The sequence below is a fragment of the Oxyura jamaicensis genome, chromosome 3, assembly GCF_011077185.1.
Source record: "Oxyura jamaicensis isolate SHBP4307 breed ruddy duck chromosome 3, BPBGC_Ojam_1.0, whole genome shotgun sequence".
NCBI lineage: Eukaryota > Metazoa > Chordata > Aves > Anseriformes > Anatidae > Oxyura > Oxyura jamaicensis.
Genome location: NC_048895.1, coordinates 114,604,626 through 114,622,027, shown reverse-complemented (window position 1 = coordinate 114,622,027; position 17,402 = coordinate 114,604,626). Strand labels below are relative to the sequence as shown.

General features: G+C 39.6%; 1 protein-coding gene across 5 annotated transcripts in view; it reads left to right on the top strand.

Annotated features, from left to right (window-relative positions):
* PKHD1 (PKHD1 ciliary IPT domain containing fibrocystin/polyductin) overlaps positions 1 to 13,714 on the top strand; it is a 253,587-nt gene extending 239,873 nt beyond the window's left edge. For 2 of the 5 annotated variants that reach the window (XM_035322238.1, XM_035322236.1), the window contains exons 64-67: positions 3,093 to 3,200; positions 7,008 to 7,163; positions 8,571 to 8,705; positions 12,684 to 13,714. In XM_035322238.1, the coding sequence (XP_035178129.1) occupies positions 3,093 to 3,200; positions 7,008 to 7,163; positions 8,571 to 8,705; positions 12,684 to 13,033 (749 nt within the window). In that variant the 3' untranslated portion in view covers positions 13,034 to 13,714. The remainder of the gene's footprint in view (positions 1 to 3,092; positions 3,201 to 7,007; positions 7,164 to 8,570; positions 8,706 to 12,683) is intronic. The other 3 variants (XM_035322237.1, XM_035322235.1, XM_035322239.1) reach the window with 2 other exon arrangements.
* Positions 13,715 to 17,402: the final 3,688 nt, after the last annotated feature.

The following is a 17,402-nucleotide window of genomic DNA, read 5'->3' as shown; positions in this document are numbered from 1 at the left end:
AGAAGGAATGAGACAGCAAGAGAGAAAGAAATAAAAAGAAAGAAAAGTCACTGCAGAGAAATGCAATTCACATTCTTTAACAGATACATGTATCAAATTAATAGTCAATAAACTCCAGCAAAGAATGAAGTGCGTGGTACAGATGTTCTGCATGTAATAGTTTTCTGCAGTTTTTCCTTTGACAAACGTCCTTATTGTACTCGTCTTTTGAAGCATATGAAAGCAGCATTTAATCGAAATGGGTCCTGTCTAGCACACTGTGGCTGCTTCATCTGACAGCAGCCAAACTGCCTCATGGAAAGTAGTTTAGTTCCAAATTAGCTTGCTTCTGCGTTAAATACCAGCTTGCCTGAGAGATCTTTGTGAAGACTCACATATATATCTATAATATTCTGAGCTTTGAAGCATATGTGCCCGAAAGCTGAGATAGTCTCTGTTGAGGAGTACAGTACAGTACTCCTGGCTTCATCATAGACTAGAAATGGTAATTATGAAATATTTTGACACAGCTGACAAGACCCTCTATAAAAGTGGTGGTGCTACAGTGAGTATCAGAGACAAGAAAAGTGTTGGTAGTCAAGGCAGATAGTACCATAAAGAGGGTCGTATGTGGCATAGGTAAATAGAAGAGCCAAGATCAGGGTGGAGCAATTAGAGAAATCTAGATTCCCATGTTTCCTTCAGGTCTTTTCACAGAATAAATTACTGATTATTTATATACGACAGCTAGTCCTGGAGACTCACAATGTAATTGTGGGTTTGGTGTGCTAGACACTGTACACAAATGGAGAAGTATGTACACTGGGATATTAGTAAATTAAATAGTAGTGGGTCATAAAGAGGGGAAACCTTATCATTTCTGTTGCTAAATCATTAAAACACGGTATGTTTTTGCCTGAAGACTCCTCTCTGGCAATTGCTGGCCATGTTTCAGGAGTCGGTATAGCAAATAAAAAAAACCTCAGTAGGCAGTTTGCATGCCTCTGTTTGGAGGTTGTAAGAATTCCAGACCAGAGGTTTGGCCAGGATATGCTAGTTCTTCAGTGCCACAGAACAGATCCTGGCACTGTTTAGTTCTTAGCATATAGGTGTAGGCACCAATTGTGGGAGAGAAACAGAGGCAGGACTGGAAAAAAAAAAATAAAAAAAAATCTGTGGATTACCCCACAGACCACCAGTAGTGATGCTTTAGTGCTGTTAGCTGTCTAGTAGGAGATCTTTCATTTTTCCTTCAATCACGAAGATACAGGTCAAGGTCAGGGAGCACACTGCTACGGTCACAACTACAGATTTCCTCTTCAGGCCACTCTCCTTCTTGTAGGAGGCATCTCTGAAATAAATGCCATTAATTTTCCCTGTGATTCCAAGACCATTTGGGCACTTCTCCCAGATTTCATAGCCCAAATTGAACACTAGCAGTCAGCCTAATAGTGATTGATGACCATCGCTGAAGCACTGAGCTGATGGGAGAAGGGTCTGAGGGCCAGGGAAGTAAAGGAATGCTGTATTTTTCCTTACAAGTCTCTACATACATCTGACATGTAAAGAAGCTTCCAAATATTCATAGCAGATATCCTTGACATTTCAAAAATTTATGTCACTAAAATCATTAATATAAGTACAGCAGGAAAATTCAGCTCATCTAGGGCTGGGTGGCATAGCAAGCTCTGGGAACAGAAGAGGGTAGGTGGTGTAAGACACATTGTTATGGGAAAAATTCTTACAGTCTGGTTTACCATCAAAACTCTTGTCCCTGCGTGATGAATGCTCCCATGAATTTGTGATTGCAAGGTGTCTCAAAGTTTGTTTCTTCTCCATGTTGTTCAGTATCCTGGGTGTGTTGATGGAAGAGCATAAATGCATTCCTCACATTCAGTCTTTATGTACCTTCACCTGTTCTGCTTAACAGCAATAAAATGTCAAACCACCTGCTCTGCAAAGCAAATGGTTATTACATGTTTTCTCTGAGAAGGCAAAAGTCTTTGTTTGTGATCACTGGATTGAGTCCAGCATCTTAAGGAAGTTCTGACTTCTCACCCCCACCTGAACTAACATTTTAAAATTTGTCAGTCTTTAGGAGTTTACCCTTCTCACTCCAAGAGCCTGAATGAAGCCCAGGCCTTGTCAACATTACTCAAGGGCCAGAACTTGGCTGGTACTCAAAGATACACACAATAAAATGGAGATCCAGTTGCAAAGTAAATTATAAATTTTAAAAAAAGCCTACAAAAATTAAAACCATAGCACGTGTAAATGCTGGGTCAGAATGCATTCCCTTGTAGCTTAGAACAAGAGGTAAAGGGATGAAGAATTTATCTCCTGTATTTTGTTTTAATGCTCCCCATGGAGAATTCCCCTGTGAGGTTTGCAGTTAAAAGTCTCTTGTGTGTGATAACAGGGTCATCACCACAGACATTCTTCATTCTTCAAATCCTTTTCAAAGCTTCTGACAGGGTTGGAGGAAAGCTCAAAATGCTTTAACAGTAGGATGGGGGGTAGTATGTCCAAATGATGAGGTGAAACATCTACAGTTAAAAAAAGGGTTAAAACAGTCAACTATTTCCCTTGGCTGCTGTGGCTGGCTCTTTGAGACCATCCCTTTAACACAAAAATACTTACTCATCATAAATACTCTCCTAATCCTGGTGATGTTGATTGCAGAGAATACATAAATTAAATCAATGGAACTTTTGAACATGTCAGCGTAGCTCCCATTACTCCTCCTTGATCGCTTTAGAGTTTGTATTCAGATTACCTTGCCATGATACGGACATGCACAGAGCTTATCAGAATGAGCTCAATGACCCAAGGTTCACAAGGTAAGGTGCTCCACTCCAGGAGATTTAGGTACCCAAATACCTCTGAAGACCTCGCTCTATATGAAATTTCTGGGATGAGACAAAAACTTTACAGTTAGGAAGGACACTGAAGTCAGGTTTTCCCAAATCCCCTTCAAGTCACAAGAGTCACAAGGACTCTCCTGTCTTTTTTTTTTTTTTTTTTTTCTTTTTCTTTTTCTTTTTCCTGAGGGACTGAACTCATGTTTGTCTGGAAGCTGTTAATTGCAATTAATTTTTTGTATTACTCTGCAGGGCTCACTGAAGTGCAAGTTGTAGATGGATGTGCAAGCTTTTCCAGTCTGGCTGTGTCTGGCTCAGGCACAAACTGGAATCTTGTATTTACTGTCACGTCACCACCAGGTAGGATCTATTTTTTGTTTGTTGATTTTGTAAATGAGCTCAAAACACTACAGGTGATCTGAATTTATAAAAAGGGAAGTAAGCTTTGCTTGAGTGAGGTGAGCAATGCAAAACTTCTAAACGGCCTTGCTACATGTACAAGCTGGCATCATCCAAGCAGCAAGTGAGCTGTACTGTTCATTTAAGGTTCCCAAAATGAAGATGAGTTAGAACAGAGAAGTATTGCCAGTGAGAGGTACCTCTTTTTCCTGGATTCCCTAACTATGAACTTCCCCACAGTACGTAGGTCAGCTAAGCAGACAGAGCAAACGTTTTTTCCTGTAAACTGAGTACCCCTTTTTCCTGCCTGTGTTCTGTAATTTTCCATCTATGCTCCCAGTTATTTTTTGTACTGCCTTTCACCCACCGTTTGGCTGCACCTGGACATCTTTATGGGTGCAGCAGGTTATTCACACTCACAGCACGCCTCCAGGACTGGGCTCTGCTCAGGGTATCCCTGACAGTTTACAGATGTGACATCAGGACCTCTTGAGCCACCATAACACTGAAGGGGCAGATGTGGTTATACCTCCTAAGAAATACAAGCTGAGGGGGATGTTGGCATCTTGGGCAATACCTGAACTCTGGCTGTTAAAGGCCTCAGGGCATCTGCATGAAACAAGCACCTGCGTAACTGTTTGGGGGCCTGAATTTATCTACAAATCTGTCTCTGAATGTATATAAGGGTCAAAGTGCTGGTTACCTGTCAAGTCATTGAGAAGCAGGAATGTGCTCTCTGCCATGTAGTTCAAAAAGAAATTAAGTTACAGGTGTTGTAAGCCCATGCATAAAGTTTCTGTTCTGGTATTACATATATATATATATAAGTATAACCTGAGACCTACCAAGTAGAAAGAAACCAAGAAGGATGGATAAAATTTCTCCAGGAGAGGTGAGGAGATGTGTGCGCCACTGCTTAGAGGCTTGATGAGGCCTTGAAATACTAAGATAATTTTGTTTACCCATATTCAGAAATCATCTCAAAAAGGAATAGGTACAGAGAAGAATGAAGGTAGGAATAATTTTTTTTTATTATTTATTTATTTATTTATTTTTTTTTAATGAGAAAACTCGAATATAGCATGGCTTGCTTAAGCTAGGGAAAAAAAAGGGTAAGTACCTCAGATGGCTGAAGTGACCAAGTGGAAGTGACTAGTGAAAAAATCTGAACTAAAAAATTAAAATATTATTAATATTTAGATTCCTTTTTTTTTTTTTTTTTTTTTTTTTTTTCCTGAACAGTCTATTTTAATAGATAGGAATAGTGAGAACAGAAGATCAATTGCTTTTGGATGGAGCTTGATATGCTTATGGATGATAATGTATAACACAGTACGGATTTATAACCCAAGAAATCCTTTCCTATTCTGGGACTACATTAAGATCCAGATATTTTATTTTAGAAACCTTTGCTCCTCCCAGTCACAAGTGGCTAATTAGCAGAGTGCTTCCTGTGGCTCTGCAAAGGGAGAATTGTGGTGCAGGGAATACTCGGAGGTGGGCCTTTAGAGGGGGAACATATGTCTACTTTGGGGTGGATTCTGCCAAACACCCACGGCTCCCATTGCCTTCACTTCAGTGAGAGCAGATGGAAAGTCAGCACCTCACAGGATCAGACTCTTTAGTGGAAAGTGCAGCTTAATGAAATGTCTTTTGAAAGCTATTTCAGGGGAGTCACAAAATCTTCTCCCCTCTGAACAAAGGTCAAATAGAAATCCCTTTTTATGAACTATTTAGTCAGAAAGAGTGTTGCAAAGAGGTTTTTAAAGCCAGTAATGTGTACAGCTGATGCATCCATGTAGGCATCGCCTATGTAAATCAGAGCATTGTACACTTTTAATATCAGTTGTAAAAGTACACAGCAAACAAGCAATCCCCTTTGCTCATTTGTAATGGGGAACCATGCTGGAGTCAGTATAAAAACTAGTATACTGCCAAAATCTTACTGAAGATATTTGCTTATCTTTTGAGACAAAAAAACAAAAATTAAACGATCAAAAAATAGATGTTTGGGACACATTTTCATGAATAGCTTTCTGGCATAGTTATTCAGGCTCCTGTGATTTGGAGACAGCTCAGAAGATGCCGATGATGTTGAATGCAATAATCCCAAGTGGTTTAGTGGTAGTTCCTGGGGAGAGCGGGCTATTCATAGCACTGCTGCATGCTCTTGCTCCTCATTTTCCAGTAATATTCACTTAACTGATATAGATCCCAATGGGCTTGATCCATCCACTTTCCATTTAAACCAACAGCAGTCTACTTGCAAACCATTAGTGTGAAATGCAACCTTTAAGAACTTGTCTGTGTAGAGTCCTTGATACCTGTGAGATTGCTGCTTTCCTCTCAATTGAAGTTCGTATATGATTGTATCTGCGGGAAAATTTTTCCCAATTGAAACATGCTTCCCACATTGTTCTGATGAAGCTCTGCTTTGTTCAGGTGGACAATATTGACACAAAGCTAATTAGTTTCATATAAAAGTACTTACAGCTACTTATCCTAGTCTGCAAACCTTCATCTGACAGTGCTTTTCATTTTTTTAATGAATTGATGAAAAAGGTTTTTAGATTTTTATTAAAATTGGAACTCAAGAAAAAGAAATATAAGCCCATCGAAATTATTAAAATAGGTTTGGACTGACAATGAGTCTTGTAATAATGTAGGTAATAGGCTGATATGTAAATCCACATCCTTCAAATTGGTCTATAGCAAGTACCGTGATCAGTTTCATTAAAATTGTGCTCTTCCCAAAAACATCTCTGTTCAAAATGTTTTTGGAAGTTGTCCAGGACCAATGCTAAGGCCAGATTCCGTGTGGATATTTCTGAGGAGAATCAGCCCAGCTGCACATGTGCCAAACACCTTCTTCACAGTTGAAGATTTTAGATTAATTTCTTATGCATTAGCTCATGCAGCAGTACTACTGAAAGTAGTGGAATAAACAGATTTTATGGGGGATCAAAACACCTATATATTTCTGATTTTGGAGGCAGCAGTGTTAAGCATCTTCCGGTCTTTGAAGCTCAGACGCTTTGACCCAATGAACTCTTGACCATGGAAATGTTGAGTAGTGGCTGCTTCAATTCTGATTTAATTTACAGAAAACTGTAGTATCTCTAGGTAAAGAGCTTGTATGCTTCAAAAGACTAAGCTAACAGCAATGACACTGAAACTTTTTGTTTATATATGCTCAACATCACATGGTGAAAAATATTAACGTGTTCGCCAGGAGTTTTCTGACTCAGCTTAATGCTAGTCAACGTTTCTAGACTCCCTACAACTTAATTTAAATAAGTCATGTATAGCTTGTAAAAATTCCGCATGAATTATCACCTTTCTCATCACAACCAGCTTTGCTGTCTTGCTAGACAGAATATGCAGATTTTCTGCCTGAGCCTGATCTGTTTTGTCTCAGAAACAGGCAGATTGTGGACATATTTTCCAGGCTTGATAGTCGACTGGACAAACTCATGGGAGAAATAGTAAGGACTGTTAAATACAAAGAGACTGACTCCACTTCAGGATGCACTGAATGCTTGAAACACACATTGAGGAAATGTTGTTAAATATTTGGCTTGTCCTCTTACTCATTTCTACATAAATATTGTTGGCTATTGTTGGATGTGGGGATGGATGGATTTCTGGGCTGTTCCTGCATGCATTTTTAACAGCAGCATCACTGTTGAAAGTCCATAGCCTAGTGTTTTCATTGTGGAATGAGTGTCCTTATGCTTGTAATAAACTTTGACTGCTTTAAATTCTCAGGAGCTAAGTTCACTGTGTTGTCTCAGCCATTTACCATCTTCCCTGTGCCCATGGGAGAGAAGGCCAGCTTGATTCTTGTTGTGTTGCTGAGTGCAGTAGCATCTGCATTCGTCCTCACTCTTGTGTTTTGCTGGTTCAAGAAGAGCAAAAGCAACAGTAAGTTGGAAACATCCATGAAAATTTATACTTATGGATTCCCTCTTTCATTTGGCAAATCTCTTGGGTGGCTACAATAAGATTTAGCAGCAATGGCAAGGTAAAATTTGCAGAATTTTTAACACAATTTATGACTTTTACATGAATATAGCCCAGTTGCTTTCTTTTTTCTAACATTTTCTGGCTTTGGATAAGACTCAGAATAGGTTTGTCTACTAACATATCTCTGCTGTTCTAATGACCCTTTAACTTGTTTCCTCTGTTTGTCTCATGAGCTTTGGCACCTTCATTTTTATTTTTATTTTTTATTTTTTGAATTGTTCAGGTGTACAATGGCACTCAGAGAAAGCTCTGCAGAGTTCATAACTTAGCAGTATAGTTCACAGCTCAGGATTATACAGTTTTGTGCCTATAGCAGATGACTTAGTCCTGTCTGGAAAAAGTTTTAACTGTATGTGAAACAAGATGAAAATCGGATTTCTATAGTGCAGATGAAGAACTGAGAAACAAAGAAAAGATGATGCATTTTCCTGATAAAGGGTGACATAACAAAACATTGCCACAGTGATATTAATGTGAAACCATGGTGCTTACACAGGACCAGTGACACCTGCACTGTGAATGCCCTAGAGGCAATGGCAGAGCCATGCTCACATCCCACACCACATTATCGGCATCACACGTATCAAAGTGGTAATGGGAGGGCTGCAGCTTCTCTGGAGATCTTCCCCTAAGCAAATCCACAAGTCTATTAATTTGCCTTAGGATTGCTGGGATCTAGTATTGACATTAAAACAAATATAAGAGGCTTTCCCAATACAGAAGTCGTAAAGGGAAGAACTGAATATAAATGCACATGACTGCAAATGTTCGATGGCTTGATTACAAAATAGTCATTTTAAATTTCTGGGTACATTGAAAACTACCAATAATTTGGCCTTCCAGATGTGCTAACTGAAGTTGTGACCTAGCCAAGAGTACAGGGAAGACACAGTTGAGGAGCCAATGAAGCTCTCAGATAATACATTATTTTAGGCCCCTATTTCCTGTTGGTTTCAAAACCTCCTCGCTAATTTCACCAGATTTTTGCTTCCAAATAACTTTACAAATCCAAGCTGAAGAGTCTTTCTGCTAAACTACATCATGAACACCAGCTGCACTAATGTCTGAATTTCTAATATTATTGAATATGATGACAACACAAGGAAATATTTTACCTGAACAGATAGGTTCCCAAATAGCAAAACATAAGACATGATCATAAAACAACTCTCTCTGCTTTTGGGCAGAAAGAATACTTCCAGATTATTTTGCTCATTCACCAGCAATGAATTGTTACTTGAATTAATAATTGCTATTGAGCTGAGGATGCATTGGCAGTGATGTGACTGATATGCTTCATTACAGAAATGAGGACTGAACAGTCTGATATACCACAAGCCAGTACCAAGGCACCCCAGAAGCAAGCACAGCCTCATGCACCTCGCATCCAGCCTTACCACAATCCAGGACAGAATGAAAGTGGTGTGCCTGTAGAAAGAGGTGAGACTGCAGTTTGAGAATAATTCAGATTTTTAAAGAGTTTGACATCAAAAGGGTTTGTTTAGGTCTCTTCAAACGACAGGTTTATGTTGGGTCAGTGATACAGTTCTCCTCCAAAGGGTTTTCATTTTGTTACGTCCTCTTCATTCTCCCTGGTGTTGGTCTGCTTCTCATTTTATCTCCTTGCAGACATATTTTGTGATATCCTGACTCCACTGAGGGCAGAAGCATAATCCCCCTTTAGCTCAGTGAGTCCATGATTTCATCCAGTGTTCTTAGAGCAGGATGGGGACTGGCATTCCTGCTGTGTCCCCACTACACATGCAGCAAAAAGGTCTCCCCCTGCCCAGATGTCCAGGAGCTAGTGATAACAGAGATAGCCACTATGTGAAGCTAAAAAACCTCCGGACAAGCTTGCAAGATGGGAAGGACTGTACTGGGGGTATGCTGCTGTGTTGGAAAAACCACACAGGGCTCCTTTGTACACTTCTCAGTAACCTCCACCTTTTGCAGTTTGCTCCCATGGACCTTCATATCATGCTTTCCCAGCAGCAAGTCCAAGCTAGCATCCCAAAGTGGCTCCATGGCCCCCATTTTTTGTCCCCCTTTATTTCCTAACATCACTGCTGCAAACACCCATCTTCCACCCACCTCCTCAAGACTTGTCTTTTCATCCTCTGCTGATCAAACACAGCTTCTGAGGTCACTGAAAAGCAGACAGCCTCAGGGGCATGTGGCTGGCAGCATAAAGCACTGGCTTCCCTATCTGCAAGTATGAAACGTTCCTGGAGTGGTTATTTTGTCATGGCTTTTTTTGGTCTCACCTGCCAACTGCACAGATCTAAGGGCATTCGGATAACCCTGCTGAACCATCCATTTAGTCTGTACTGGGAATTTTATTTTTCTCCTCCTTCCTGAAGTCTGTGGATTACATAAGAGGCAGGAAGAGGCGAGCTGGAGTTTTATCTCTTTTTAATTAGCATCCATCACAAAAGCAGAGGGAGAGAGAGAAGGAGAGAGGAAATTCTGCAGTTTATGTGTTTTGATATTTGCTGTACTCCTCCAAAACACAACATTCAGCTGTGTGCCTTAGGACACATATCTGCTATAAATTCATTTTTTATCTAATTTGTCTGAGATCTAAGCTTCCTGTGGAGGTCTGAGATCAAAGGATCTGATTCTGTCTGATGTCGGCTCTGACACATAATGCGTGCTGACTTAGTTCTGTCTATAAACTCGCAGTGGGAGGCTGCCATTCTCCCTTGGCACCTTTACATAGTGAACTTTCATTTTGGCTGGGGAGGCTGACAGGTACAGCATTGATTGGAGCCATCATGTAAATAATTCATGGAAAGATTTTTTTTTTTGTCAGAAAAAGGCAATCCAGCCACTTAAAGTCTTTTAGGAATAGTTGCAAGACAAAAAGATTCCCCGATATGTTCAAATCTAAACAAGGATAACAATATCTTAAGTGAATTTAATACATATGACTTGGAAATGTCTAATGTTTGATTTCCCCTTATTTAAAGTGCTGTTGGTTTTGGAGAGAGAGAGAAAATCAAAGCTGAAGTCTTTTTGTTTCATTTCTGCTTTACAGTTGTTCTCCCCATAAGAAATCTCACATTTCTAATACAATTAAGCTTTTGGAATGTTAATTATTAATCACCACAGTAAGTCTTGCAAGGCAGGGTTTCTCTCGTAGTTGCTTATACAATGCAAAGACCAATGGAGGTAGGGTCCCTGGTTGTTGCCTCAGAACAAGTAGCTGAGGATGGAGATGAAGAAAGCCGTATGCGTAGATATGCAGTACTTCAGGGGGGAAGGGATCAAGGTATTACTCTGTCTGACTGTGGTGTAACAAAAAAAATCTCTTCAGCTTCATATTATGATCTTGGTCTTGAATTAAATAATTTTTGATTGACTAATGCATGGCTAACAGGAAGGCACCTGGAGGTGGAGGGGCATATTGCTTCTTTTTATACTTTATTCTGGTGGTTTTTCACTTTCATCATAGGAAAGTTGTATCCTACACTAGTTTGCATTTCATAGCTTATTTTTGCAGTTTTGAGGCCTAATCTATGCCTCATTGTTGGAAGTGATGTCATGTTGGATGGAGCTTTGGGCACCCTGATCAAGACATCCCTGCCATGGAAGGTAGGGTAGACTGGATGATCTTTAAATTCCCTTATGATGCAAACCTTTCTGAGATTCTATGATACTCTGATTCCATGATTGACTTATACTGAGTATCGCTTTAGTATGACTTTTAGGTTTTGTGTTTATTTTTCTCTCAGTTAAAAATCCTTTATCTCTAGATTCAAATGGAAGCCCTTCTTTGAGTCTAACTAGTCCTGGCAATCTGGAATTCTTCTTCTGACTCTTTTGTATAGAGCTATAGAAGCACAGAATATCCTGAGTGTGAAGGAACCCATAATGATCATCGAGTCCAACTCCTGGCTACACAAGGACCACCCAAAAATCAGACCCTACGCCTCAAAGCATTGTCCAAACTCTTCTTGAACTCTGGCAGTCTTGGTGCCATGATTACTGCCCTGGGGAGCTTGTTCCAGGGCACGACTACTCTCTGGGTGTACCCTCTACTTTATTCAGACTTGATTTTCATGTCTGGTTTGCGGTATTACAAAAATAAAATTAGGTCCCAAACATCATTCACTCCTCCTCTACCACCAAAAGATTTCATGAATCCTTTTGTTTACTGTACTTAAGTGATTTTTATCTTGAACTCCTTTCCCAACATTGCCCAGAAATCATTGTTGTTTACCTGAAGAGGGTCTCCCACTCTCCAAAATGGGTTATCATCCCTTGTTCCTAGTTTGCTCAGATCATCTCCTCCTTCCTGTCTACCAGTTTGTCATTCTTCCTACTGTGTACAAATTCAATTTGATTAAATTTTAACTTCAAGTTTCATGTTATGGGTGGAAACACAGAATATATTCCATTTTAGTTGTAGTGTCTGGAGCAACAACACATCTAGACTCTAAGAATTATTTCCCATTAGTCTTGTCCTACAAATCCCAAGTCAATATTTCATCTTTGAAACTGCTTATGTCCAGAAAACTTTTAGCCTCCTCCAATAATTCAAACTTGTTTGATGAGTCCTATTTTCAGAGTTGAAAATGTCACCTTTGAAGAGGAAGAGGGTGGGAATGCATATCACAAAATAGCATGAAGCTTTGGTGTAGATGACCAACATCCTGTTTATATGTACAAAGAAGAAAGTTGAAGCTAGTGATGTATGCAATTTGTACTTTAAAGGAGCCAATAACCAAAATTTAAGGCAATAATGAGAAGAAAAATTGTTATTTACCCAAACATGTGACTACTGAAAATTTACCAAGTACTTTCCAATGGATTTCCGTTATTAGGAATTAGATTATTTGGAAGTAAACATTTTGTATTTTTACATGAAATATGTACAGTACATATTTTGCTTTTTCAACAATTGAATGATTTTTCAACACCATTTTTAAACAACATTGCTGGTTACAGGCTCTGCCCTGAGTAGGATTGAAATGTTGGAAATTAAAAGTTCTCCTTTATGTTATAGCTTTATTTGTAGAGGGTTTATGCATTTTATAGATGTGTAGTATTAAAATGATTTTCACTGTTAGTGATATATAGCTTATTAATCAGCTGTATTCTATACACTTTATTATTAATCATTTATTGGAACATTTGATAAACATCAGCAAATGCCATGGAAGCTATTTGTGTATCAGTAAGAACAAAGCAGCTCTTATGTTTGCCGTATTTTTTGGTGGAAGCAGCTTATGGTTATTGGATTTTCAAAACTTATTTTTGCCAAAATTAAATCTGTGGCCAGTTAAAATAATTTTCCATAAAATAACTGCTTTTTTATTAATGCCTTTAACATGCAGTAAAGCAATAGAGGGGTAAGGAATGTGAAACTAGTGTTGTAAAATTATTGTAAAACTCAAACAAGTTTTGCTTTTACAGAAATGGAAGAAACCAGAGCAGATGGACATGCTACAGTACAACTGAAGGAGCTGAGCCTGCAGCCCTGTGAAGCTAAGACAGTGAGGAAGACAAATGGTCTCCAGCGTACAACAAGTAACAGAGATATCTTTTCTGCAGCCAAGAACAGTGTCAGTCACCAACATCAATGTGGGGGAATGTCTCCTGGTGACTCTCAGGAACCTCAGCAGCCAACAGTCCAAGTGTGCCATGCCCAGAAGCATGTGCCCCAGCCTTCAGGTGGTTACAACAAGGAAAGAGAGGAGTTGGATATGATGCCCAAAAATGGGAATGATATCAGGGAGCAGATTGTCACAGGAGCAGCAGTATAAGTATAAGAGAAGTCATGTCAAGTGGTGGACTACTGACAAAGCAAGCTTTGCCTGGCTTGCAGTCAATGCAAGATTGAGTTTTTTGTCTCTGTGGTCAGAGAAACACCCATATTAGAACAGGGAAACCAACTGTTGTGCTGTGCATGTACAACTGCACCTGTGACCTGGCTCTGCAGCCAACAGGGAGACTTTGGCCACATCTATGCTATTAAACTGTCTTAGCTTCCAAAACAAGAAGGTGCGACCACGCAACCTGTTGAGGACAGCCCTTGGCTTCTGATACCTCTATTAACTCTCTCTAAGACTTGCTGGGAGGAGTGCTAGCTGGGTCTGGCCAAAAGCTTTCAACTGCAAATAGTGGAGTGTCTGTACCTGCACCCTGACACTATTTAATATGCTGACACCAATGTAGTCTTAGAGGTTAGAGCAATGCTTATTGGTATGTGTGTGCATGTACATATACATACAAACATATATATATAAGAATTTCCCCATTTCTTCTGATCTTCCCTTTCAAAGATCTTCAGTATATGTGTAAACCTTTTCCTTTTCTTGAGCAAAACCAAATAAACATGTATTCAACTTCCATTTCACGAGCAAGTGCTTCCATGCTTCCCTAGTTAAATCTGTGCTTAAGAATATTTGTTTTGTTTTGTTTCAAAATTAAAGTGTTTTGCTGAGTTAGACCTCCACCATGTCATTGTTTTCTAATACCTTTAAATCACCAGCTTGTTATGGACACTACTGTTTATGAGTGATAATAAAAATACTGATGTACTTCAGAGGATTCCTCCCTGCTCAGAGGATTCCTCCCTGCTTTGCTTAACTGAGCTGGAAGATGAGGAACTGTATTATACCCTCTCTGTACCATAAACTTCTTGGTTAAAAGGTGCCCTGGTGGCACAAGATAAATTTTATACTCCTCTGCAGGAAAAATACTGATGTATGAAGATTAAGTTTCTGTCCAGATCAGCTGTGGAGGAGAAGGTGAGAAACCTTGATTTGAAAACAAACCAGGAGCTAAGATGCCGGTGCTGGTTGGTTAGCTACTCAGTTCTGTAAGCAGAAATGTCTAATTCTAGACTGTAAGCCCTAAGAGAGCCCCAATGTGTGTAGCAATTATCATCCTGGCCATTGCACGAAGTGCCATTGGCTTCCAAAGTTGTAAAGTATGTACATGCACCCTGGGCTTGAGCTGAAGAGTGAAGCTGTAGATAAGCCTGTTGCTTATGTTGTGAACAGTGTGCAGAAAGTTAATGAGAAAACAGATTAAATCTATGGTGATACAGAGAACAGTCTGGTTTCGGTTATATGAGCCTGCTACCAGAAAGAAATAGTTTTATTTATGCTCATTGAAGATGCTCTTCACCCATACAAGCTCCCAAACTGTGCTCTGTCAGGGCATTTTGTGGGTAAGAGCCAGCTGGATCAGGGTGGATAATGAAAGAATAGTGTTAGACTTTCTGATTTCATTTATATTCTTGCTTTAGAATGAGACAATTTTGACCCCCAAAGAACCTCGGTTTTGTGATGGAGTTCAGGTGAAGACATACATGACACAGGTATAGGTTAGATGAACCTCATCCTGCAAGCTCTAGTGGATGCGGGTCTGATGTTAGTCATAAAAGAATATATAATGCCTTCCCCTCTCATTCTTCTTCACAATGTGGTCATTCGAGAAGGCCTTAGATAAAAGGATGGAGAGTTCCTTTGTTTCTGGGAGAGTACCTCTGTTGCTGTTTGGTTCTGATCAAAGAGGAAAGAATTAAACCAACTGAACTGAAAGGAAGAGCTTCCAGCTTTTGCTTCAGTTCCATCCAGATTCAGAGAGACAACTCTCACTTTATTCACATTTTGGGATATTTTAGATCCATAAATGATTATGGCCTCTCTCTGATGAAAGAAACTCTCCTCTTACTGGAAGAAAGCTGCTTTACTAATGCAATGTAGTCCAAGCCAGGTCGTCACAGGTAGATTTACCAGCATTGGACCCTCCACTATACTGAGTTTATAAGTATAAGAGGGAGTGTCTTGAGGAGATCTCCAGGCTTGTTGAAACACATTTCCACAGCTGATACCCCGATTTACTTTCATATGGTAGGAGATCCTTTCCTCGGCAGAAATAAGACTCCTCCAGCCCCTAACCTCCACTCTCCTTAAGTAGTTCTACTCCTGGTAAGTTACTCTATCACATCCAAGAAGTGTGAAAGCAAACAATATATAATTAGAAGTGTCAGGCTTTATGCAAATTACATGCAAATAATATTGATTGTAAATGATATGCAAAAATATACAATAGAGCCTCTTTTTGAAAAAAAAAACACAGACATATTGGAAACAGTTAACGGTTTTAATTAAGCCTTTCATTCATAATCCTAGCATTTATCCATACTTTGTTTACAGAATAAGTAATGTCTTGCATGTCTAGACCTCTAATGAAATAAGCAGGGCTAAAAAATCTTTATCTGCAGCATTGTTGATCTTGATTTCCCACACTGCTGTGCATTAATTGAGTGGGTGGTGGAGCATGGGAATGAAGTGGGGAGAAAGTGAAAAAAACATGATGAGAATTCAGTACAAACATGAAGTAAGCCCTGAATAAGCAAGAAATTGAAGGGCTCTTGTGTTGTGTATGGGAAAGAAATCATTGTGGTGATCAGAGATAAAGATGATGTTTATAACCATCTAGTGGTTGAAGAACGTGTTTAAAGTGAGGTTACATCTTTTCTAAAAATAATGTAGACTTCACTTACTGTTTTTAGACTGATATCGACAGCACCCAGATGAAATGGGATTCTACTCCTCTGTGGATGATGCAGATGCAGACTTATTTTGAAAATGTTGCCACCTGGAGAGGCAAAGATAAAACGAGCTCTTGCTCTTCCAGGGAACACATGGTTAGAAGGACAGACATACCCAAGCTGCCCCAGGATGTCCTGGGCAAGGAAAGAAAGAGAACACACATTTCAAGTCCAAAGCCAAAAACTTCGTTTTACAATATTTGGAATATCTACCTCAGCCTGTGGGACACCTGCATATTACAGCTTCCTGCTATTAGTGTTTTTGGTGATCTGTTGCATGTTTTATGGGTAAGTGTGAACGTCCAAATACCCCTTGATAAGGAGATGTTATACATTCTAAAAAGCAGTGTGAAGGCAGGGTAGAGTAGGGAAGTGATGGAGGGAGCCAGTAGGAAAACCCACAGTATGACATGTGGGTCACCTGTGAGGGAATGGGGAACCTTGATAGATTTGAGGTTATGACTGACTTCTGGCCCAGCTGCAGGGGATTCAGATGAAAGGAGCTCACTGTTCTATGCTGTCATAGTCCATCTTTTGGGAGGACATAAAAAGGCAGGAGCAGGATTTCAGCTTGCTTTTCAAAGCAGCCTATAGGCATGTCATGGGGAAGAATGATGCTCTAGCGTGGCCCACATTGAAGTGAACTCTGCAAAGGACACTGAGCCCTTTCACAAAATCTACTAAAGAAGGCCTGGCAAGGTACTGACCTCCCCACAATGAATCCCAGTTAAGCCTTCAAAGTGCAAGGACAACAAATATTACAAGCACTGCATCTGTCTGTGCAGAACCATCCTCCAAGACCCAAGCTCTTTCTTGACAGTCATTTCAAATGTCAGCGAAATTTGCTAAGTTTGGCTCTGCTGCAGCCAATGACAACAATTTCATTGAATTTGCTGTGTTTTCAGTGTCTACATTCTCTGCCTGACACCTTTTTCTGTAGTCCCATTTTCAATAGTTCTTGAATTTTATTGTTCTATATAAGCCTGCAGCTGTAAGGACGCCTTATTTTTAAACTGGCTTTTCAAAATTCCTAGACAATACTATGGTCAAAATCATCTCCCCTTCTCCCCCTTTTGTGGAAGTGGTATTTTTTCCTCTTATGTCTGAAGCAGAGGAGTGCATTACAGACAAATTTGCCTAAAGCTTTGGACCAGGGTTGATGAGACTTCACGAAGATACAGGAGCAGGCACATGGGTAGAAGAAAAGAAAGCCTGTGAAAAATTAAAATGACAAGGCTGGTTAGGGAGCGGAGATAACTGGTGATGTAGTAAAATTAATTACAGTCTGGGTTGAAGGAATTGTGTGCCTAAGACAAAATTAAAAAAAAAAAAAAGGAGAGAGGGAGAGAGAGAGAGAAACCAAATAACAGCAATGAGATTTTAAACCCTTTCATCATCTCTATATGGTATAATTCCCAGTCCCTATTTATTTTGGCAGTTATTTCTATAGCATAAGAGGTATAAATAGCAAATACAGGAGGGAAGTGTCCAGTCAGAAGGCTTTTCTCTGAGGTACTGGTTCTGCAATGAAGAGCCTTATTGAGAGTGGAATTACACAAAAAAAATAT